Genomic DNA, 24,006 nt, shown 5'->3' on the forward strand with positions numbered 1-24,006 from the left:
CGTGGTATTTTGGTTTCATGTGTAAAACTATATTTCCAGTGGACAGTTTTAGTGGTGAAATGTACACAAATGAGAACACAAATAACCCAAAGAGACAAGAGACAAATCGAAGATAGTGCCATCGGGGGTGTTGGAAACTTAATCTCTCCTCTGGTGACTGATCTTGAGCCAAAACACGGATTCTTGCTCTCTCTCGTTCATACGTTTGACATCTTTGTTGTTTCCCCCTGTAGTCCTTTTTGGTTCAAATAAAATAAACAAATGACAAAGCACTGTAGTAACTTAAAGCAAGAACTAATACAAGGGCACATTCGTTGAAACAAAGACAGGCACATAGAAGGACAACCAAACCGTAAATTAATCTGTTTTAAAGGATAAGGAATAAAATTACATTTAAAAAAAATATATACCCTGAAATGAGCCAAAACAAGCCTTGGCTACAGGATTGCAGGAGCTTTTGAAGAGTGGGTGTGGCAAAGAGGGACAGACGAGGGTGAGGAATTCCACGTTTGGTGGGTTTGTTGTGACGGCATATGCGTGGCTTCCCAGAGGGTGGGTTGTTTGTAGAGCTCCTCCCCTCAGCCTCCGGATCCCTGTCAGCATGATTCTGTCAGTCAGCAAAGAGTGTGTATGTGTGTTGGCTGGTAACAGCAAAGTGTGCAGGAACACCCGCAATGCAAGTTTGGCCCAAAGCGAAGTGCATGTGAGGTCTACTGGAGAGTTAGGGAGTTGGAAAGGGGATGTGCATATGTTCAACTTCCTGTTAGGCTGCTAGCAAAGTACCCCTTGACACCAAAAAAATTATCTGTTTGCTGCTGCGGGGTCTCCCGTTTATGAGACTAAACTAGGAGCCCCCGAAAGATACTTCTCTCTTTAGCTTGCGCTCTAGAGATAGAAAAAGTAAAAAACTAAACACATACATACAGAGAAGAACTCTAGACAGGAAAAGCCAGACCCCAGATTTGAATCCATGACCTGGATGGCAAAAAAAAATACTCTGCCACTGTTTGAAGCGCTTACAGTTTATCACCAGCGCCGTGGCTGGTCCAAAAATATGCGCTGCAAGGAGACACTTTCAGAGACGCGCCGGTTAACATTAAGAATGTATGTGCAATATCAATTCTGTTATAGTTCTATTCCGTGACAGCATTCATCATCATCATTGTATGAATAAGCTTAACACAGAAAGATGTTAATGTGGATACACTAGTTCCCACAGGTCCCGACCTTCAGCACAAATGCACAATCTAATGAAACCCAAGGCAAGAGCTGCATAGACAATATGACATTATTATGTATAAGAACAATGTAATTTAACTATTAATACTGTCAGATGCACTCATTTAACACAACACTTATTCTAACTGCTTGGGGCGTAACATTTGCACAACATCCTTCCTCTTCCTTACTACATGACTAAAAGGTAAGTGGTTTAAACTGCACTGTAACATAAATTCTACTAACAAATATTTTTGGGAGTTAGTTTATTTAACTACAGTATTGTAGATGGACAGTAGTACACTAAACATTGAGTGGCAAAACTCAAAATTCATGTATGGGACAATCAGTGGATGTTATGGATTTTATATTACTATAAAATACTGCAGTACTGTTGGAAATCGTAAATATACAGCTACAAATTGAAAATGTAATTAACAATCAGTCTCATTAATACCACTCCAATTGTGTCAATTTGTGAGCACCAAGATACTAGTAAAGGTGGAACGAACACATCAAATATATTGTGGATTGCAGGGTGGATGCGGTTCAGCTGGCAGAGCGGGTCATCCGGTGAACTGAGAATTTGGGCTTTCTAAATTTGAGAATTTCTGCTGTCAAAGTGGCCTTGGGAGAGACGCGGGACCCTAAATTGCCTCCCGGTAGGCATATGGAACAGTTGTCAAATGCCTTAAAAGAAATAATTAAGTCTATAATGAAGAAAATGTTGACTATAAATGTGCCCTATAACATAAATCAAGTATAGTTGCACTTAATTTATTGTTGAACCAGCCAATTGATATGTTGAACACAGCCTCTGTTTTAGCTACTTAACGACATTAATCAATTACCATAACGATACTCGTGAGATGACTATAGTTTAAAAAAAAAAAACTAGCCCAGAGTAGACAGTTTGCCAAGTTAGCTAATGATAGAGGGATGAAGCAGTCTTCCCTCAGAGATGCTTTAAGCTTGAGGTTAACTCTGCCGCAGATCTGACATCTGTGGGTCAACCAGAGTACACAGACACGATGCCCTTCATCTCACTCCAAACACAACGCCCCCCTCTCATATCCATTCTAATGAGAAGAATTTTGTGGGTGAGCACAAAAACGACCTTTAAAATGAGAATATATATATTTTTAAAATACTCCAGTATATGGTAATAACCACATTTAATCCCTTCATTTTTTTTTTAATTTCTTTAAATATGAAAAGACTATCAATGCAAAGTACAATATCATTCATAGAAAAGTGTGTGCGTGCACGTGTGTGTGTTTTGCAGATGCACCAATAAAGGTGCTACTTAGCTCACTTTGGAAGCTTTGAGCTGATCATGAATATTTAAAAGGAAGCTGATATCTTAAATATATTTTTCTCCCCCTCCCGTTTAGAACTACATTTTTCAAAGACCACAGTTTGCGTCAAATTCAGAGTATGCAAATAAATAGCGCGTTTGAAGCTATGCTTCTTACGCTTTGGTTTTAATCCGAAGCATTTGTTTGATGATTTAAGAATATCAGGAGCACTGCATTTTAAATGATCAGGGGAGCGCTCCGGAGAGAATATATTATGAATGCAGAGTAAAGCCTTTTTGCCAAATCCAAGCTGAAATAGGTACAGGCTGCACTGCTATATATGAAGAGGATGGGCCAGATAAGGATTCCTTTTTTCAGTTTTGTTTGATGAGTGGAGTGAATGTGAATCCACTGATGTAAAGGCATCTAGTTTTTGCACTCAAGCCTTAATATGTCACATAGTATGTTATTTCTTTTCTGTACCATCCGCTATTCATGTTGTGTGTCTGTGTTACTCTGCAGGTGGTTGGAGGAAGAAGAGGATAGAGACAAAATATGGATAATCTCCTCTCAATGTCTGCCTAAGCCCTACTTTGCAGAAACGCTGCCTTTTTGCATAGTTTTCCCTCCTGCACAGCGAGGCAGATGCAAGCCAAGCATCGGACCACAAACCCCCCTGTCCGGCTTTTAATCAACCAATCGCATGCATGTCTCACAATAAAACACCCCTCACTACAGAAGCCCTTAGTGTTTGCCATGGAAACCAGGTAACAGGATCTTGACTCAAAACTGCCATCAATGATAACACTAACTCCAAACTGTCATAAGAAAATATTTTAGATGGCAGCCAGTATTCCAACTAGAAATGGGCATAAATAAATTAAAGGGGAAGTAAACACCCACATTTTCTTTTCAATAATATGTTGAATGGGCCCCCACTATTGCAAACACGGCATTAAGATTAATATTACATTCAGGAAATATGAGTCCAGCGGCAAAATTCACCCGTTTTTATCCATCTTATTTTGCCACTTGCTGTCGACTGAAAATCATTGCAGTTGCCAGGTCACAACTAATTACGGCTCAGCTTCAGAAAACTGGTGAGTTGTGATTGGTTGGGACCTGAGGCCTGGCAACTGTGATGTCATTTTCAGTCGACAGCAGGTGGTAAAATAGCCACCCCCTAAATTGGATTAAAAAAAAAAAAGGGAGATTTTGTCTATTTAATTAATATTCTACAAACAAAACATTAATCAGAACACTGTTTTGATTAGTCGGGCTGCACACAACATATCACTCTAAGGAATATAGGGGATTGACTCCCTCTTTAAGGTTAACAGGTATATATGTATGCATTTAATCAAATAAGAACATTCCTTTTTTTTTTTTAGAAACTAGAGAATGTCCATATGAGCATGGGGAGAACATGAAAATGCCACACAAAAACCAAACAGAGGGCACTGTGCCACCCAGCCTTCAACATTAAATTAAAAATCCTTAACAATTCTTTACAACCAAATCTAGAGTGTCTAAAAGGGGGTTTGAACCCCCTGCCCTCCGGCAGCTCTTCGCTTTGACTTGGACATCCGCTTTTTCATTGATTTTCATATTACGTATTTTATGTGCCCTCTCTGCATCCATTGCAGCCTGGTGATCCTGAAAGGGGGATCCTTCCATCTGTGTGACTTGACTTGAACATCACACAATCTACAAAGGTTCATTCTCCGTAAGCTATGACAACATTACAGTGATGATCTTCATTTTTTTTCTGGGTATATCTACTGTAAATTCCAGTACCAATACGATCAGCCTATACGTACGTATATATTTGGCAAATTAATTTGACAGACTGCATTAAATGTGTAAGTGTTCCACATAGGTTCTAAAATCTGAGTGTGGCAAGGATAAGTAAAGCTCGACAACGTCCTTCTTGTTATGACTGCACTATATGTGGAAGCTGGTCAAATTGCATTGAGACAGGAAGGAAACATGGGTTTTTGTTGTTTCCCTGTTGTCTGCCCACTGTAGAATTTTCCCTGCCCTGGGAAAAGAAGCTCACGAAGCAAACTTAGAAAAGTTGTACCCAAGAGGATGCTTTTTTTTTTTTTTTTTTTTACTGGCCAAAAGTATAGGGGTGGAACTGACAGAGAAACTATCCACTCAAAGACGTATGGCCATGTTTTGGAGCAAAATAGAAAATTCTGTGATTATTGTGAACTTTCCTAGAAGAAAGCAAACTTTAACGAGCATCCGCTTCATGCTTTTTTCAATGTAGCCAGGGCAGAAATGAAGTTAGGCCACACCATCTGGGAGATTATCTCTGCTATTTCCTTTGCACCAGCTGGCAGCAGCTGCATTGACTGAGCGAGGCCTACGCTCTGGCCCACACAGACAGTATGGTCCACTCAAGGGGGAGAGGGCCTCTGTTTTAGGGTTTAAAATAGAGTGGAGGGTGTGTGATGGCTGTGACCAGACCAATTCTGTGGAGAGCTTTTGTCAGAAGGCGGGTTTGTCAGAAGGAGAGGGGCCAACGAAGGGTTCAACAAATAAAAGCCTTGCAACAAGTTCTGGAGTGTGCAAGACAAGAAGCCCCAAAATAGACCAAGATCAGGATCAAGAAAAATGCTTTGGGAAGATACTTCAAAGATACATCCCCAAGTTCTTCATTTTAACAATATAGTCTGTAGGGCAGTATCATTATGTACTTAGTAAGATGAGGAAGGAAGACAATGTGATTGTTTGCTTCTCTCACATAAATAATGAATCCTAAAGAGTAGTGTTGTGATTGTTCTCAAGCATATAGCTTTACCTGTGAGCAAAAAAGAAAAAACCTCCAGACTGACAAATGGCCAAACTGTGAATGCAATTCCTTTCATTTATGAATGAGAAAAAAACAGTCAGCTTTGTTAAATAAAATACAATTCCCTTGAGCAAAAACTGGGCGTGCCCACATGTCTTTTGTACGCATTACACTGCTGAATAAGACGCAGACCTTTTCATACTGGACTGCAGCGATAATAGAAGCACGGCATGGGAATGACTGGAGTGAAAACAGCAGCATTCACTACAATACATTGTAACATCCTGTGCTTTAATGGCCGGAGCTTTTTCCTCAGCAGGAATGTGAACTTCATAGAAAGACGGTCAAAAAGGAACAATGCCATCCTTGCTTCGTTTTTATTTCTGTTCCATTTCATAATGGTCTATGTTTCTTAAGTGTTCTTGACAAATAGCTTTTATTTATGTATTTCCAATAAGTGAATGAACAGTTCAAACTCAGAATGCAAAAAAAAAATCTTTAAATGGAAGAATAAGCTGATTAATTTCGCTTTTCATTGTCAAACGAAAAAGTCAGTAATTATTAACATTTGATGAACAAATTTTACATTGTTGTACCACCTGCTGCATATCCAAACTCCCACAAAAAAAAAATCTCCTTTTCCTATTATCATAAGAAGTATGTGGCTGATTAATCAGCTGGCCATTTGTATTGGCCTTTTTGAAATAATAATTATTGACTTAAAGTTTTGCCAATCAAATGAATGTAATCTTACTTTCTCGTGAAATGGTAAGAAACAGAATAATCGGTTATTTGGATAAAAATAAAACATGCAAGCTCTCGCCATATGGAACAGTTGAGCGGTGGTACCTCTGGCAACAAGCGACCTACAATACAGTGTGACTGAGCATGTTTATGTTCACTGAATATCAAGGAAGACAAGAATTTGACTATGTACGCGAACGTATCGCCACATGAAGTCAGACTAAGAAGACTTTTTAAGACAGTAGATGATGTTGAAACTAGTAGAAGTAAAAAAAAAATAACGTCACAGTCTGACTAAAACAAAAAAAATAATGTATTGGTGCAAAACACAGCCTAAAAATTTATTGGTCAGGCCAAGTTAATCATAGCATTAATGTGTATATGATTAAAAAATGTTTCTTTTCAAAAACTTTCATTTTACACTTCATAAAAAAGATATGTACATTTACATCCCAGATGTTGCGGTAATGACTGAGAACATCTGCAAATGTTATGGCAGCAACCACCTGAGAGAAGTGGAGCAATGCATTCTTTCAACAAATAGTGGCTTCAGCAAAAAAAAAAAAATAATAATACAAATTGCAATGTTGTTTCATATCTAATTTGCATCTCTGTAGGGACCCCAAATTCATGATGCTGACTTTCTGTCTCAGACAATGAAAACAAGGCCAAGCCATGTGCATTTTGTGCCAAACAGGTTAGGTGGATTCTAGGCAGGCACCATACGCAAACAAATTGAACACTCGATCCTACTTTGGAGTCTCTGAAAGCATTGAGGTTGTGTTTTTTTTGTAAATAGAATCATTGTTTCTAATCAAACCACTAAACTGCCAAAAACAGATGAACTGCTCACTAGAATACGCCAGTATATTTCATATCAAGCCTATTGTTGTCAGCCCCAATGAGGCCTCTGAAAAACGGCACAATGGAGGGGGTGGGGGCTGCAGTGGACTCCATAGACCAAAGCCTATTAAGTCCACTGGCCTGAGCAAGAAACAAAAAAACATCTGAAAATGGTCAAACAACTTTTCCAAGGCAGTGAAGCAGAGAAAACAGATCACTAAAGGGTGATATGTGAAGACACCGGCTAAATCTTTAGAATGTATTAAAAAGTATAAAAGCTGTTCCAGATTATGAATCCAGCAAGAGAAGCGTTTGAAGGAATCTAAATGGCTTATTCTGTGCAAAATGGGGGAGATGATTATACTTGCATGTGACCCATACTGTAACTTGATGTCACATAGTTATTATTACAAGAAGCCCACAAGTTTGAACCTCAAAGAGCTTGGCTGGATTTACACTGCAGGTTGAGGTGTCCAATTTCATGTGTGCATATATCCAACATTTTTTTAATTTATATATATTTTTCAAGTAACACACAATCACCATTTACTGAACACCTGTAAAAACCCACATGTGCAGTGGTCCAAAATCCCCGTGAACTTCATAAGGATCAACAAGTTCTCAAGGCATTGAATCGATCGCCTCTAAATATCTGGTGCCAATTATCTATCATTTTTAACCATTTGCATTTTCCTTGAATTTTTTTTCTTACATATGGGCATTTATTGTCCGCCTGGTACAGTACATATATTTTTCAATATCCCATTAGTGCACAGGTGTCAAACTCAAGGCCCAGGGGCCAGATACGGCCCGCCACATCATTTTATGTGGCCCGCGAAGACAAATTGAGCATCAAATTTGTGTGTCATTACTAGAATTGCAAATTGTCTTCACTTTTAATATCTTTTTTTTTAAATATTTGACCAGTTTTTACTCGTCTGATTTGAAAATGAGTTATTTGTCAGTTTGTTTTGTAGCTTTTACTGTATATAATATGAGGTGCTCATACATTTATTTGGGTTGATAGTCATAATGGCCCTCCGAAAGAAGCTATGACTACAATGCGGCCCGCGAAAAAATTGAGTTTGACACCCCTGAATTAGTGGGCAAAAATATGTACAAACTTTTATCACAGCCATGTGATACACATACTGTATTGCTATTTTTGCTGCTAAACACAGGCTTCAAACTTCCAACATGTTGTAGAAATTTGAGTGAAAAGCTGTGGAATTCTCAGCAACATACTATAGGATGGCAAGGTGTTCACATTTCCTCAATTGGGTTCTATTACTTGCTTCCTTGCCACGATTCTAGTGCTTGAAGTCCTTGTTCTCCAGCAGTTCTCTGAATGGTTTCCCGTCTGCTCATCAAATGATGCAACGGCACCTCCTGGACTATTAAACAAAGTGTAGAAAGAGGCAGGAGGGACCACTATCATGAGGATCATGACTCATTGGAGGTATTGGGCCCCGGTAGTTCCAGTTACACAAATAGCTTTTATGCACTTGTGGGAAAACACACAATGAGTCAGCCCTTGGACATTCAATGCAATCACAGAGGCATTAGCAAATCAGTCCACAATGAAACCGATGAATGAGCAATAAATGTGTCTGTTCTTCTAATTTCTGGACTTTTCCAGGAAAGCCTCCACTATGACTGCAATCTATGCGGGATCATTCACCTGTGTAAATGCTCAACAATACCAAAGAGGATTAGTGCGCATGATCATGTTTACAGAGTCAGCTTCTAGAGTGTAGGGACATGCACAATGGACCGCCTGCACTGGACAACCAACTGAGGCATCTGTGGTGACAAAACAGATTCATTGATCGACATAGTGGTTGAATGAAGTGTCACAGCTTCTGAGAAATTACTCTGCAACAGCTTGAATGGCATGACTGTCATATTTCATCACACCACTTTAGTGACCAACTTGGCAGCACAAACCAAAACAGACTCAATAGACATGAACCCGAAACACCATCTACAGGATTCCAAAACTAATGTAATAGACCGCAGGTGTCAAACTCAAGGCCCCGGGGCCAGATACGGCCCGCCACATCATTTTATGTGGCCCGCGAAGACAAATTGTACATCAGATTTGTGTGTCATTACTAGAATTGCAAATTGTCTTCACTTTTAATAATATCTTTTTTTTTTTTAATATTTGACCAGTTTTCACTCGTCTGATTTGAAAACGAGTTGTTTTATAGCCTTTATTGTATATAATGTGAGGTGCTCATACATTTATTTGGGTTGACAGTCATAATGGCCCTCCGAAAGAAGCTATGACTACAACGCGGCCCGTGAAAAAAAATGAGTTTGGCACCCCTGTAATAGACCATCAACGATAACCTGCTTGCTCATGCTATAGGATAAGAGAAAATAAACATTATTCTTGACTGACTCTGTTCTACATCAGGCACATTCTAGAGGTAGTCAAAAATATAGGCAACCCTATGTCAATGTTAATGTGATCCTCAAGGGAAACTGTATGATTAAAAAATGTGTACTCAATACAGAAGCGGTGTTGCAGTGGAAGGATTTCGACTTTATGAAAAATGCTTGGAGACTCCCCAAAATCAATACTCTAAATCCAGACTCACATTCCAAAGATGGCACTTCAATAGACTGGAGCAACGACAGCACAGGATATCACCGAAAACTAATCAACAACGAACATTCAACTTTTACGTACAGTATACACAGTGGAGACAGATATTCCTGAACAACTCACTACGGGAGCGGTAAATCCAGTAAGCGTGGATATAAATCTTCCTTTTCATGTCCATAAGGAACACAGATGTGTTTATTTAGTATGATGCTTCGCCAATGGCATATTTTTCTTTCCCTTCCTTTCTCACACTTTACTCAGTGGAGGCTGCAGTATTTAAGGTATTTTCATGGTTGACCCATTCAGAACCGCATTTGTACAAAACTACACTTCCGCCACTGACAAAGTTAAAACACAATCAAACTATTCAAACCAACAACTCACATCCAACAATCGAAAACATGTATACATAACACAGCACACCCACAACTCACTTTGAAATGATCGATCGATCCACTGAGTGAAACAGTGAGACAGCCACCGTTTAGTGAATTCAAACAGGGGGAAACAGTATCCAAAGCACGGAGACAAGCCGGAGTGGAGAGGCAGGAGCGTTTCTAAGCAAAGTAAATTAGCTTGATGAACAGACGTGATTGAATCAAAGGCAACACAATGGTAGCGTGGGGCAGTGACAGTCCAGAGTCACAAGGCTGTAGACATCATGCCAGTCCTGATGCCTGCGCAATTGTGATTATGCTTTGGCACTGTGGTTCCAGATCACTCTCTCTGCACAGGCCCGCAGTAATTTTCACACCACAATGTGGCAATGGACAAAATAGCTTTCCCTTTGAAGGCCATCCCTCTGATAAAAAAAAAAAAAAAAAAAAACTCCCAGTCCAGTCAGCGATAAACATATTTCAAAGAAAGTATTGTTGTGTATTTTTTAGAATATGCAGGAAATGTGTCTTAGCGAACAAAGCATACGGCAAACACATTTACCCTATTGTTAATGGTAAATGTGCACCACTGCAGAGATACAAAAGTAAATGTTTACCTGCAGGCAAATTCTCAATAAGGAATCTTCAATACTAATAATAAATCAAGAAACATTAGCAACCATATTAACAAAACTGAAAACTGTGGCAAACATTCTGAAAACAGGAGACTGAAAGAATGGAAACTGAAACGGCTACAAAATTGTTATACACCCTTGTGTGAAAATCGGAATTGTTTTTTTGTGTGCAACAAAATTAATGATCTTGTGCAAGTGTCATTACACATTTGGCCCACGCCAGACTGCATGTTTCAAAGACCTTTAACAGTTGTTCAAAAGGATTTAGATTAGAGCTCATAGAAGGTCACCCCAGCTTTGATCTGAGCTATTATTCTGTGTTTTGAGCTGAAGACCCCTGACCTGTAGTTGATAATCTACAGATATCATTGTGGCCTGTTCAAACTCAAGACATCCACTTCCAGACGTCACAAAGCAGCCCAAGAACACTTTCCTCCGTGTTTCACAGGTGTACTTTTCTTTGGAGGCTTCATTTTTTGCATTTGGAAACTCGAAGCTGATGTGACTTCACTAAAAGTTCCAGTTATGTCTCATCTGTCCCAGAGGATATTTTCCCGAAAGCTTTGCGGCTTGCCAATGTGCATTTTTCTGCAAATCCAGTCTTGTCGGTTTAAAGTTATTTCAGAGGCCATTGCGAGGTTTTCTTTCTTGGACAGAAAGATAGCAATAAGTGTATTCACAGTAAATGTTGGCCTGCTTTTTGCTTTCACACATGCAAGGTTTTGAGAAGAATTGCATCAACAAGGAACCTGTATCCAAAATCTTGGGTCAGACTTTTGTTTTTTTATTTAGAGGGTATTGGTAGAGAACAAAAATCCTTGAAATTCTTGAGCTCGATTCCTAACCCAATCGTTTGGTAACTTTAAGGGCAGAACATAGAATTACAAATAGCAGACACAGTTACAATGTCCTACGACCAAGCTAAAAGCTTGCTTGGCTGAAGCAGCTGGGTGCAAAGAGCTTAAAAGCTGACATTGGGATTTTACACGCTTTATCCCGGCCAAAAGAATTTTAAGTACAGCACCTTCAACGGATTGCTAGCTCTTCTCCTTCCATTTTGGAGGTTCAGGTTGACACACTTCACCACCTCTAACAAATTCCAAGCAAATTAAAAAATAATGTTTGATGGTATTTTACTTGTTTATATATAAACCTCCTGCTGTCATTATGTAGTGAGAGACACTTATGCAGTGCAGATGCACTGGATAGCTGAAAAGAGCCCATGGAATGTGTAAAGAGCCGTGCATCATTCCATTGTTCACAAGTGGCTCCTCTGGGAATGAGAAGAGCGCATATCAAGAGAGATGAGAAACAAGACTGTGCCATCCCATGTAATGACATATGACAGCCACCACTGAAGATCTAAATGCCTCCATTAAAGTCTACAAATGGTTGTCTGCATGGTGAGGCAGCAGCACAAAGAATGCAAGGAGCATATTTGTCTTTCCATTTTGGGGAGTTCTCGTCCTGGTATTGGCTGAACTCTTGCCTCTGCTTAGCATAATGTTTGTGTGCAGCTGCAGCTGCTACAGCAGAAGCTGTGAGTAGCAAAGGTTGTAGTGGAGCCAAAGTCGGTCAACTTACAGTGGTTTGGACTTTCATTCCACCTCGATAGCACTTTCTTTTATTTTTCTCCCTGGACCCAAGCCATCAGCAGTACCAGCAATGTTGTGTGTTGTACGGTTCGGAACAGCAGTCTAATGAGCTGCCGGACCTCGTCAGAGTTCTTCAACCGCCTGCAGGTCAATAAACGCCGGTCCTCACTGCAAACCCCTGCAAACATGCTTTGTGACTGAGCTCTGAGAAAGCAATAAACAGAATTATTGCTGTTTGACGCACCATCTTTCTCTTGCTAGGTTCAAAACAGCACAGATTCAAATGTTTGTGTCTGCCCATCAAACCAGTGCAGTAAGTTCTGCTTTGTATGAGTGGAATGACGTGCATGTGGGAAAGAAAACAGCGACGTTGTCTCATGCCGCGACTACTCGCACTGCCACATGTCAGAGTAATCTGAATGGCATCTATTAGAACCCTCCGAAAGAGCTGTCAGAGCAACTCATTAATCCTAAAAGGCAGCCAGAGACAGATGGTACCATGATGGCAGATCGATGCTCTCCCTGACATCCCCACCATTTCCAGGGGCAGGAAGTGGGCTAATCCTTCAAAAGAAAGTCCCAGACTAAACACGTAAGTGGGGCTGGAGCCATGTCTTCCCCAGGCCCCGGCATTACCCTACATATACAGCCTCGTACGTTGAACGGTAAAGAAAAGGAGAAGTAAAGGTCATTTGTTTTTTCTGCTTGAGGGAAGCTTTATAAAAACTCTGACCTCCCCCTCGAAGGGCCTCTCCAAGCATCCCAAGATTCAGAATAAATGGGCTGGATCATATATGAGCTAAAGATATGTGCTTAATCCCAGAATGAAATGACAAGAATAACTTTTGCCAACTGCTCTTAAACGACTTGAATGTATAGTCTTTGTTCACAGGTGCAAAATAAAACGACTTTTGCAGACAATACTGTCAGTGATTACAAGTGCTTAGCCACATTCCCTTTTGGAAAACCAGTCAAACGACTGACTGGGTTATACTTCACAATTGTTCTGGACGGCTTTCTATTACGTACACCTAGGAGAAGTGAAAAGGTAGAAGGAAATATGAGTTGGTTGTCCTTTGCAGCTGTAATTGCTTTCTGGGAAGACTTTCAATGGATTTGAGACGACTATATGTGAGTGCATGTGGGATTCTTTGTTCTACAGTATTCATCCAGAAGACCATTTATGAGGCCAGAGGTTACTGATTTTGGGCAAGAGGGCTTGGCTCGCAATATCTTTTATAGTTCATTGGTTCAAACATGGGTCAGGACTTGTGTCTTTGGACCTAATAGCTAGGTGAAATGAAAAAGTAACAATACAGGAGAATAAAAGGCCAAATTCTAATTGTTCATATAGTGCCTGTATTTCTGTTTCACTTTATCAATTATGATCTCATTTAAAGAAATCACATCATTTATCTGGTAAGTGTAGTTTTTTTTTCTATCAGACTGAATTGATATCATTATGTAATCTTACCACCATTTGTGTGACAGATTATTATGATAAATAAAGTCAATTTTGTCACTACAAGCTGTTTTAGTGCTTTTCCAAGCAATGGTAAATCAATGTCAGATCCTGGCTGGTCCAAACGTAACAGTGTGATGGCGCAACCTCTCATTTCAGTGAGTCTGTAGCTTTTTTTTTTTAATCTATCTATCTGATCAAAACAATGATTCTTGTTGCTGGCTTCCAACAGCAATGCTTGGCGGGTGTTTATTGGACACGGTCAGGGAAACTGAATCCTACTGTCCAAAGCCTGCAGAGCAAACATTGAACAAATAGCACTGGGATAAAATTGATTTTCTCTTCTTGCTTGGTTGTGTTGATGGGTGCATGGTTTGACACATCTCTCCATGTCATCTATGTCAAATTCAACAAATATGGCCGCGGAGAACAAAGCTCAACTGCGTCTTAAAGACTTTATCAGAAGCTAGCAGGGACAAGTGATGGTGTTATAAGGTAAAACGTGGCGTGGCCTGCAAGCAGCTGCACGAAATGTTGAATAAAAGGATCTGAATATGCAAAGGGAAAGTGCAGCTGAAGCATGATAATAAGACTGCCATCTCATTAATGCAGTGCTAGTCTCCTCAATGCTGTTTTCTAACAGGGGTGTGTGGCACCATCTCCGTCTGCTTCGCACTATACTGCCCCTCAGATTTCTTCGATTCCATCAACGTGATGATAAAAGGAGAGGGAGAATTATTATCTTGAACGGTGGTCACATAGGAAAGGAACGAACGTGAGGTTGCATCAGTCAAGACAGCAGTGACTAAGGACAAGAGGGGTGCAAAAGAGCCCCCCTCTTTTGGGCGCTCTGGGGGTTGAATGGACACCTGCTTATGACCCACCACCACAATCGACAAAAAAAAAAAAAAAAAAAAAAAAAAATATGGGGGGGGTTCATGTGATACACTGCATGGACATAACAGTACACTATTTATAGCACAGTGCATTACTTGCCAGTTAACATTTGTGCATAATTCTTAGTATCCGTTTTAACCCACTTGGAGCGCAGATGTGTGGGGTTGTGTTGCATTGAAATATTTATTATAAAGTCGGGACTGCCTTCCGGAACTCAGCTGCAGCAATGGCAGCTTAAAATCACATTACACTTGTAAAAAAATACCGACAGACAGGCAATTGTTATCTATCAAATACTCATGATATAAAGGTTGTATTTAAAGCTTCGTTGATGCCAAGACGCTGATTTAAAATCGTAAACTTTACTAAGTATAAGATGATGTATAAACTGGCAAATGATACAATAGATCTAAATTTGTGTCTGTTCCACCCCCCCCCCCCCCCACACACACACACACACAAAATCAAAATGTTTAAAGGTTTTAATAAGTATTTTTGGCAGGATAGGGGTATTAGGTACATAAACATTTTATAATTGCGAATTGAACAGGGTCAAGGGAATGAGGATCTTGAACTAATTAATTATCCGGTACTGATGAAACTATTTTAAACATAATTGCTAGAACCAAACTTATACAGGAATTGCTTCTATTTTCCACTTTAAACATTTCTATTTATAAAAAAAAAAAAAATAAACATACTGATCATTCAGTATAAAAATACCTGGTCCTTGGGTCCTACCAAATTAACAAAAGCATGTTTAACAAAATAAGATATATGAAAGCATCGTAAATAATGTAATAGGAGTCGTCATGCAACAGCCATGGGACTTGTATGGCAAACGTCGACATACTGCATGCTGGTGAGGCCATCTGCCATGACCCACCACCACATGACCCACCACATCCACTCACCTTCAAAACATAAGAAGAGCACCCCCCCATCAGATGCCCCCTCTATTGATGCACTCTCCTCAGCTAGTATGTGTTCATATGTTACCAGTCACACACATTATTCTTGCATGACCCCGAAACAAAGCCAATTTCTCATGCTCTACATGTCTTCAAATATTGATCTACAAAGGGGGAAGCCTGAGGAAAAATGTGAAAAAAGGAATGAAGGAGGGTGAGCCATTGCACCAAAACATTGCCAAGCAAAGACATGGAACTTTTTGATTTGAATTGAAGAATGTAGCAGAGAGCCCCAAAATCTGTCAGGAAAGTAGCAGACTGAAGACAAGAGCACCCCTTTAGTCTTGGCTGGATGACCATAAATTATTTTGATATTTAGATGGGTCCTCCTTGCTTTAGAGGCTTTTGGTAGACCTTGGAAGGATGGCGACTATTGGATTATTCATAATGTTTTCATTTCCTCTCCGTGACATATCTGTTTTTCTATTTTTTATGACGAGAAGTTGCTCCAACCCCAGCATCTGAATATAGAGGCCTTGGGGCACTACATGCTTCGGGTGTACAGTTTTCACACTCAGACATGGTCTGCTGTAGTTTCCCCACTAATTGGGTGGCTATGCACCAATTTTAATTGGGCAAAAAGCTAATTTAGAGAAACATTCCACAGACCCGCCCTTATCTCACCTCCGGCTAGAATACTGAGTATAAAAACTGGCTGAGTTGGAGAAAAACTAAAACCTTAAAGACAGTATATTGTCTCCTCCTTAAAATAACGGCCAAAGTCATTTATTTTCATTTTTTTCAGAAAAGACAAAATACTAAACCAAACTCTCATTATATTTCTTAATAACATAATTTCAGAAGTATAAATAAATGAATTTTTGTTTGTGGAGTTGGCAGGGGATGGCCAGCATCCTGAGGCGCTGTTTTTATTTTTTTTTTCTCAAAATATGACTTGGGCTATTATTTTTAAGAAGCTGTACAGTCTCTAATGGGCGCTTCCTTTGCTTTTCCACAATGTTTTGCTCCACAATGAAAACTAAATAACACTAACAAACAAATTAAGTGTGACTATGAAGCAGGTGCTCCAAGCTGAGGATTTTCCATTGAAGTTCAAAAGGCCGAGGCGTGATGCCGGCCTAGCCTAAAATATGACAACCATCTTTGCCCTGCAGAGGTCACAGATGCAAGGTCATTCCTTCATCTCTCTGAGCCATTTTAGGAAAAAACATAGCACAGACATATTCTTGGGTCATTGACATGCATTCCAGCACGCATACATCCAAGATATGAGCCCAACAAGTGGTGATCCTTGAGTAACGAACCTGGTTTGAGTCCATTGGCACTTGCGTAACACTTCAAACCTTCAGGGTTATCACAGCCAAAGGGGTGGGAAAGTAAAGAGTGACTGAGCGAGTATAAATAGCAACCATTGCATAGAACTAGCTATTAGGTGACATAACTAACTTATTACAGCAAGCTTTTTTTCTTAACCAATCACTGGCAGATGAGATGTTGGACTTATTCAAACCTTCACTTTCTGCCTCTTTTTTCTTTTAATCTGTCTTTCTATTACAAGAGAGCTGCCAAGCTTGACGAGAAAAGGCTCTTCAAACTCAGCAAGTATCAATAATGTATGCACATCATGCCCTGGTACACACAAATGCCCACAAATCCCAACAAAAGCACATTCCGTTGGTATCTATGCAAGAAAAAAACAAAACAAAAGGGTTTAATGTCATGCCTTTCACACAATTGTCAGTACAGCCCATGCTATAAATCTGGCCCAAATTCAGTCACACAAACTTTCAGATTGTCCCACGATGACCACACAACAACGTTTTCTAGGGTAGTATTAACTGGGAGGGAGCCCATGAATGTTGCCACAAGAAAAACCACAAGTCGAGGTCCTGAAACTGGAAGAGCGCCCACGCGAAAGCGCAACAGTAAACTCCACGTAGTTGGGATGAGATGTTTACTAAATTGCATTGTGTTCACCTGATGCCGCCCTGTGTAAGGGGGCGGGACACGTCAATCAATGCAAGCAGACGCTCCACGCCGTACTCCTAAATGGCATCTGGTATATCAGCAATTAAACAAAAAAGAGAATAGCACGCTCCAAATGAAACATGCGTAAGACTCATGAATACATATCTCTCCGGTGAGAAGTGAAGAAGAGAGAGAAGCTTGCGATGACAACAGACATCAACACGGACCTGTTTCACTTCAGCAGGCATGGTCAAAATTTCCTCCTTTCGCTCCCCAAAATGGAAAAAAAAAACTGCGGGATTGAAATGACTGACGGCTATTTCCAACAGTCTGAAAAGTTCTGCTTTTCTTCCTCTTCTCCGCTTGTGCCCTTGAGTTATCCTGGCGTAATTGCTTGGAGTTGAGCCTCTGAGAGCGCAGAGGTAGCTGCTCAGAAGCGGTCAGCCATCCTCGACTAACCGCATAAAGTTAGACAACGTTAGCAATGACTGAAGCGGAAATGTTGGGGAGCCTTTCAAAGTAGAACTCACACAGCATGCTGTTCTTGGACTTGCTCTATGCACATATCACCAATAATACCAAAAACATCATTAAAATATCACATAATAAAGTGTAATGTACACAGGACATGATGTACATGTACGTAGAGTAGATGTTAAATTAACATGATTATGCATAAATCAAACTTAAAATGTTAAGAAGGAAATTTCCTCACTGCATTTGTAGTAGTCCGCTCAGTTTTGTGACAAAATAAAGTTTGTTTCACTCGTATTAATTTGAGTTAATTTTAGTAATTTGTTGTTCATTCCTACATCATCAATTATCCGTTTATGAAATACTGTATTATGAAAGAGCTTTTATTACTTTTATTTTGAAAATATGGCGTTAGATCCGGTACCTGTTCAGATGTCCCCTGTATTTAATGATTGACAACTTTAAGTACGAGACAGACTCCTTTGCAGAGATGATGCGCTGTAGACTGTATACGTGTATGAAACATAGAGAACATAGAAGGAAAGATAAACATGCACCTAAAACATCTAGTTTCCTAATGAACCCAAGTCAAAAGCGATCGGAGCAGAACTGTGTGCACAAAAGTGCACATAAGGAAGAATAAGAGAAAATACAAGGGAAGAGGAGGGTCCTAAATCGCAATGTTCCTCTCTCTCTCTCTCTCTCTCTCTCTCTCTCTCTCTCTCTCTCTCTCTTTCTCTCTCTCTCTCTCTCTCTCTCTTTCTCTCTCTCTCTCTCTCTCTCTCTCTCTCTCTCTCCTCTCTCTCTCTCTCTCTCTCTCTCTCTCTCTCTTCTCTCTCGCTCTCTCTCTCTCTCGCTCTCTCTCTCTCTCTCTCTCTCTCTCTCTCTCTCGCTCTCTCTCTCTCTCTCTCTCTCTCTCTCTCTCTCTCTCTCTCTCTCTCTCTCTCTCTCTCTCACTGCACAAGGGTTCTTCTTTGGGTCTATCTCTGGCACCTTGGTGGGGTGGGACCAGCACCTTCTATACACCACAGCTGTGTCTGTCTCTCACCCTAAGGACCCCTCCCCCTTTTTGGCATAGAGAGAGAGGCAAAGAGAAAAGGAGGAAGAGGAGGGGGTCTCAGACACAAAACAAAAGTTGCCCCCATTGAGGCAAAGGCAAGCCCACACTCTGCAAATTTTTACACCCTACATACACATGGACACTGGGAGCTTCTTTTCTCTACCTCTTTGTCCCGTTCCCCTCACTGCTCTGGATGTCAGGGAGGGGGGTGGACATACGTGAAAGAATTCACACTCCAATATCAAGTACTGTGTCCAGGACTACGGTGGAATGTTAATCTAATAACGTCAATGAAAGCTTAACAGAAAAACTTTGAGAGACGTTTGGACAGTCAAGAGAGGCCGAAAGGGATGACTGGACTTAAAATAAACAGAGAAAGGAGAAATCCCGAGCAGAGGGGAAATGCCTGAGGTTTAGCATTCCACTAGACTGGCAGTGTTGTTTCATCTCCCTAGTGTTGCGGATTCAATTGTTCCTAATGAAAGAACAGCCTCTTTATGCACCACTGCATTTAGATTTAGTTACAAGCCACAATACGTCCAAACAGTGGCATTTATGCATTTAGTTTCAAAATATCTTTGAATGATTAGATTCGAGTAATTTAACCTTTGATTATGTTAAGCAACTCATTCAAAACCTGTTGAAAACTGTGGAAAACTCATAACATAAAAGTAAAAGATGAATAAATAAATAAATCGCCGATTTCAACCCAAAGTTATAATACGTTGTTTTATTGGAACTCAAATGTGTTAAGAGCACAGGAGACTTTTTTTTCTTCTATTCTTTATCCTGTTCAGGGTCATGGTTGAACTGGACTCCTGAAGACTTTGGGTTCAAGGCACGGTACACCCTGAAGTGGCTGTCACTCAGTCAATCGCTGGGCAGTGTCATAATCCTCACCTTCTGGGGAACGTAAGCACGTGAAAATTCCATGTATGTATGCAGCCGACTTTGGGTGAGTTGAGTTGAGTACGGATACAACCGTACTGATCAACGCAATCGATTATTCAAATAACATTTATTTCTCAAAGACAAACACCTCAAATTACTAGTGACTCTGCATATCAGCTACTGAAACTGAAATAATTCATGACGCAAATAGGTTCTTTGGTTTGTAGAAAAGCTCTACATGGTAAGTCACGCCCACTTTCAACACCCACACCGTCGTGTCAAAAGCTATTTTTCGTAAGGCTGCTAGAAAATGGACTGTGGGCTGCAAATGGCCCCTGGGCCGCAGTTTGGGTATTATATTCTGGTCACATTTATATTCATACATTCATATTCCTCAATTTTTCAAATTATACAGAGAACAAACGGTTGGAGCGTCAGCGACATTCAACTGAATGAAGCTCGAATGAAATACTCGGCGAAAGAGGCAAGTCAGATAAGTTCCCACTTTTTCCAGACATTCCTAACACCATTACTGTCCCCGTATACAAAACGAGACATTTCACATGCTAAGTCTAAATTCTTTTACTTCAGCCTTTCTGAAATGCACCAACATTTAAACGCCTTCTGGCTCCAGCATGAAAAAAATGACTTAAGAGTGCAGTTGTGTGTGACCTGAAATAGGAGGAATTGCAGGCTGTGTGATGTTCAGTATGTCCGTTTTTCTAGTCTGTCCCACCCTGAGGCAATGCCAGATCTAATATATTGTATTGTGTAGTGACTGAAATAAAGTGTAACACTCTGAGTATGGTTGAAAAATTTCAGTGTATCTGTTCTTCGATTTGAAACATTCCATGTCTGCAAAAATCTGAATTAAAATGTGAATTAACATTTTGTAAATTAACCTTTTAGATTACAAAGACCACGCTATAAATCAGGGGTGTCAAACTCATTTTTGTCGCAGGCCGCATTGTAGTCATAGTTTCCTTGGAGGGCCATTATGACTGTCAACGCCTTATATTATTTACAGGATAGTCTACACAGCAAACTGATGAATAACCAAATTTAAAATCAGAGACCAGTCAAAACGGTTCAAATTGTTTAAAAAGATGAATGGTAATAAAAATTGCTAGCAATATTTGTATTTTTAAAAAGTGAAGACAATTTTTTATTTTAGTAAAGTCGATGCAGAATTTGGCTTCACGGGCCACTTAAAATGATGTGGCGGGCCGTATCTGGCCCCCGGGCCTTGAGTTTGACACATATGCTATAGATCAATCTTGTCAACCGGTGGTCCGCAGTTCTCTAGCGGTCCGTGGCGGTATTGCAAATGGTCCGCAAAATTGGAAATGGAAAGTAAATGTAACATTTCTTTTCAATGTATTTATTATTTAGAGTTGATTCATTTTCCAGCTAATTTTGTGAACAATTCAGCAACAGGTTTTCACTAAGTGTAGCAAATTTGAACAGGTTCCCCCCTCCCTAAGCAAAGTAAGGACAGACATAATTTCCCAACTATAAATAATTAAATGAAAATGACATCCATGTACAATTTTGCATAGTTTACTATTAACAAAGATACTAAGATACTATTGATAGATTGAATTATATTTGTGCAGGAATATATTATAGGCTTTCTATGATAGGAAAAAACAAGCATATAGAAAAAAAAAGGCAAACACCGAAAACGTGCATCCTAATCTCAGGTAAATTCGTTATCTGAGTGTGGAGGTAGACAGTCCACAGTTGACTAATTCTCCAGTATTTTGTGAGCCCAAAGGGAACCTTTCAGGCTTCTGAACACACATTTCCAACTGTGGTTTGAAAAGCCCAAGTCTTCCCATGTGGGTGTGCAAATTTAACAGCCCAACACTGAACATACTCTCATATGTCCCATTGTAGTAGTTTTTAATTATTGCTAGGGAAGATTAGACAGAAGAACAGACAGGTAAATTTGGTTAAAGTCCAAGATGACAAATACCAATAAATGTAATTAAAAAAATCATCCAAAAACTTGCAAAATCGGAACACAAAACCAACACAATGTAGACAATGATTTAAATGCCTGTGGTTAAAAATTAAAATGGATATATTAAACTCATGATTTAAATGCCTGTGATTAAAAATTAAAATGGATATATGAAATTCACTAGTCTTGTTTGAAAATATTCTTTGAAGATCACGTTCAGACCTGCAATAAACTAGAAGAAGAACGTTTTCAGACAGTATTCTCTTTTTATATGATAATAAGATCAGCACGCAGCCTTGTTTGGTTATCCTGCTGGACACGAGGACAGGTCACATTCCACAAGAGGCACTCGGGTCTTATGAAGGAGCAGGCCTTTATTATAAACATATGGGCTACAGTTTGCATTGAGTATCAAAGAGTCAAGGTTAAATGTATGTTTGGACTATCTTGGACTTCCCGTCGGCAGGAATTTTAGCCACTGACACCGTCAGTTCATCTATGTGAAGAAGGTTAAAGTGAAGAAAATTGGAGCAGCTTCCACATACCATTCTTAATGCTTTTAGTGAATTAAAGCTTTGTTGGATTGTGATCAAATGGCCGGGACTTGGACTAGGGCGGAGATTAAGTCCTCTAGTGGTCTGATTTAAAGGCTGAAGGTTTGAAGCTCACAAAAGAGGAATTTAAATAGCTCACAAAATAAAAGGTTACAAATCTTTAGGTACCAGTACATGTTAAATATGGCAATAACATCCACATCACAATATTCAACACCTGCCTTAGCACATCGCCTTTTTCCAATAACATGCAGCTCTAGTTGTAAACCAACCCACTAGCAAGGAATAAAACCAATGCCACGTTCACATCTATTTGGCGTGACCTCCAAAGATAATTTGATACGCTTGAAACTATTGTGGAGACATAAGTAGGTGTTTCGTAACAAAACATGAAAACCAGGCAGCGACATTCTTGGCATTCTCGACCAGCTACTCCACATAACAGCAGTGTAAGGGTAAAAAAAAGTGGTAAAGGAGGACCTTGGGAACAGTGTGAGGTGAGAAAATAAACAAAGGAGCCACTTTCACACGAAGGTAATTAGGGTGTTTATGGAGGGCGAGAAGGTTCCTGATGGCACAGTGAGTGGAAAACAGGGTAGAGATAGAGGAGGAATAGAAAAGGAGAGCATGGGGGAACTAAGGCTGATTGTTAGGAAGCTGATTTATGAGGGTACAAGGTCTCCCAGGCCCAGCCAGTAAAAGGATAGATCTTCTGTCACTATATCACCCTCAGCCCTTTGTATGCATTGTGCCTAGACGGGGCTGGGGGCTGTGTGGAGATGAAAGTGGGTGGAGGGCGACTGGGCCGATTGTTGCTTGAGTGCTGCAGCGCCATGGCAGGGTTGGGGTCTGTACATCCTCACCACAGACAGCAACACTGATCAAAAGCTGCACTATTCCCTCCCTTCTAGAGCTGAAAAGTCTTTGAAAACTTCCCACTATATTCAGACAACAAGATGACAGCGCGCCGTAGTGCCAGGGGCCTGCTGAACAATAACACTTACAAACGAAACCAACAGTTTATGATAAGCAAGGTGCATGGAATTATCCTGTGTTTTCTTATCAATGAGCGCGATATGAGATGGGAGATGAGGCGACTGGTAAAACGAGGTCACCTTCTCCCTCAGCCTCAGAGGGATGGGGCTGTCTGTGTCTTGTCTATCTCCACACATAGAACTTCCCATAATACATCACTTGATCTTTCAAAGCCTTGATGGTGACGCACCTTCGGGCAAAAATCAATTTGCGAAGGCGAGTGCAATGTCAAATGAAGAAAGGGTGTCATGGTATGAGTGCTGGCTTGCAGGGACTATCAATGGATGGAGATTCAAAACTGTTTTCGATCTGTGTCACTGAATCCCTTTTGATGATTCCATCAAAGCGACACTAATGGAGTGCTTGACAGACCCATTCTGATGTTTTACACAGACTGGCACAGCATAAACATGTTCTTTGCATTGATTCATAAAACAATTATATTGACACGAGGACAAGAATGAATCTCATACATTCCTGAAAAATAGACCACTGTGACCAACTTGACGATCACTTTTCCATACACAAGTATTTGCTAACCTGCCTTGACTTGAATATAAACTTTGATATGCTTTGCAGCATAGTTTTATTTTTACTTTCCCAACATCATGCCGCATAACATCTGTAGGAAAACTGCATAGCT

At 40.1% G+C, this 24,006-nt stretch overlaps 1 protein-coding gene across 16 annotated transcripts in view; it reads right to left on the reverse strand.

Moving 5' to 3' along the window:
• arvcfb (ARVCF delta catenin family member b) overlaps nt 1-24,006 on the reverse strand; it is a 143,124-nt gene that overhangs the window by 54,460 nt on the left and 64,658 nt on the right. Inside the window, exon 1 of one of the 16 annotated variants that reach the window (XM_049762877.2) lies at nt 17,611-18,526. The exons of 13 other annotated variants lie outside the window; for them this stretch is intronic. In XM_049762877.2, coding sequence (XP_049618834.1) covers nt 17,611-17,631 — 21 coding nt within the window. In that variant the 5' untranslated portion in view covers nt 17,632-18,526. Of the gene's footprint in view, nt 1-410; nt 1,906-9,951; nt 14,497-17,610; nt 18,527-24,006 lie in introns of those variants that run through there. 2 more of the 16 variants (XM_049762879.1, XM_049762881.1) reach the window with 2 other exon arrangements.

The sequence above is a fragment of the Syngnathus scovelli genome, chromosome 3 (assembly GCF_024217435.2).
Source record: "Syngnathus scovelli strain Florida chromosome 3, RoL_Ssco_1.2, whole genome shotgun sequence".
In the NCBI taxonomy this organism is placed as follows: Eukaryota; Metazoa; Chordata; class Actinopteri; order Syngnathiformes; family Syngnathidae; genus Syngnathus; species Syngnathus scovelli.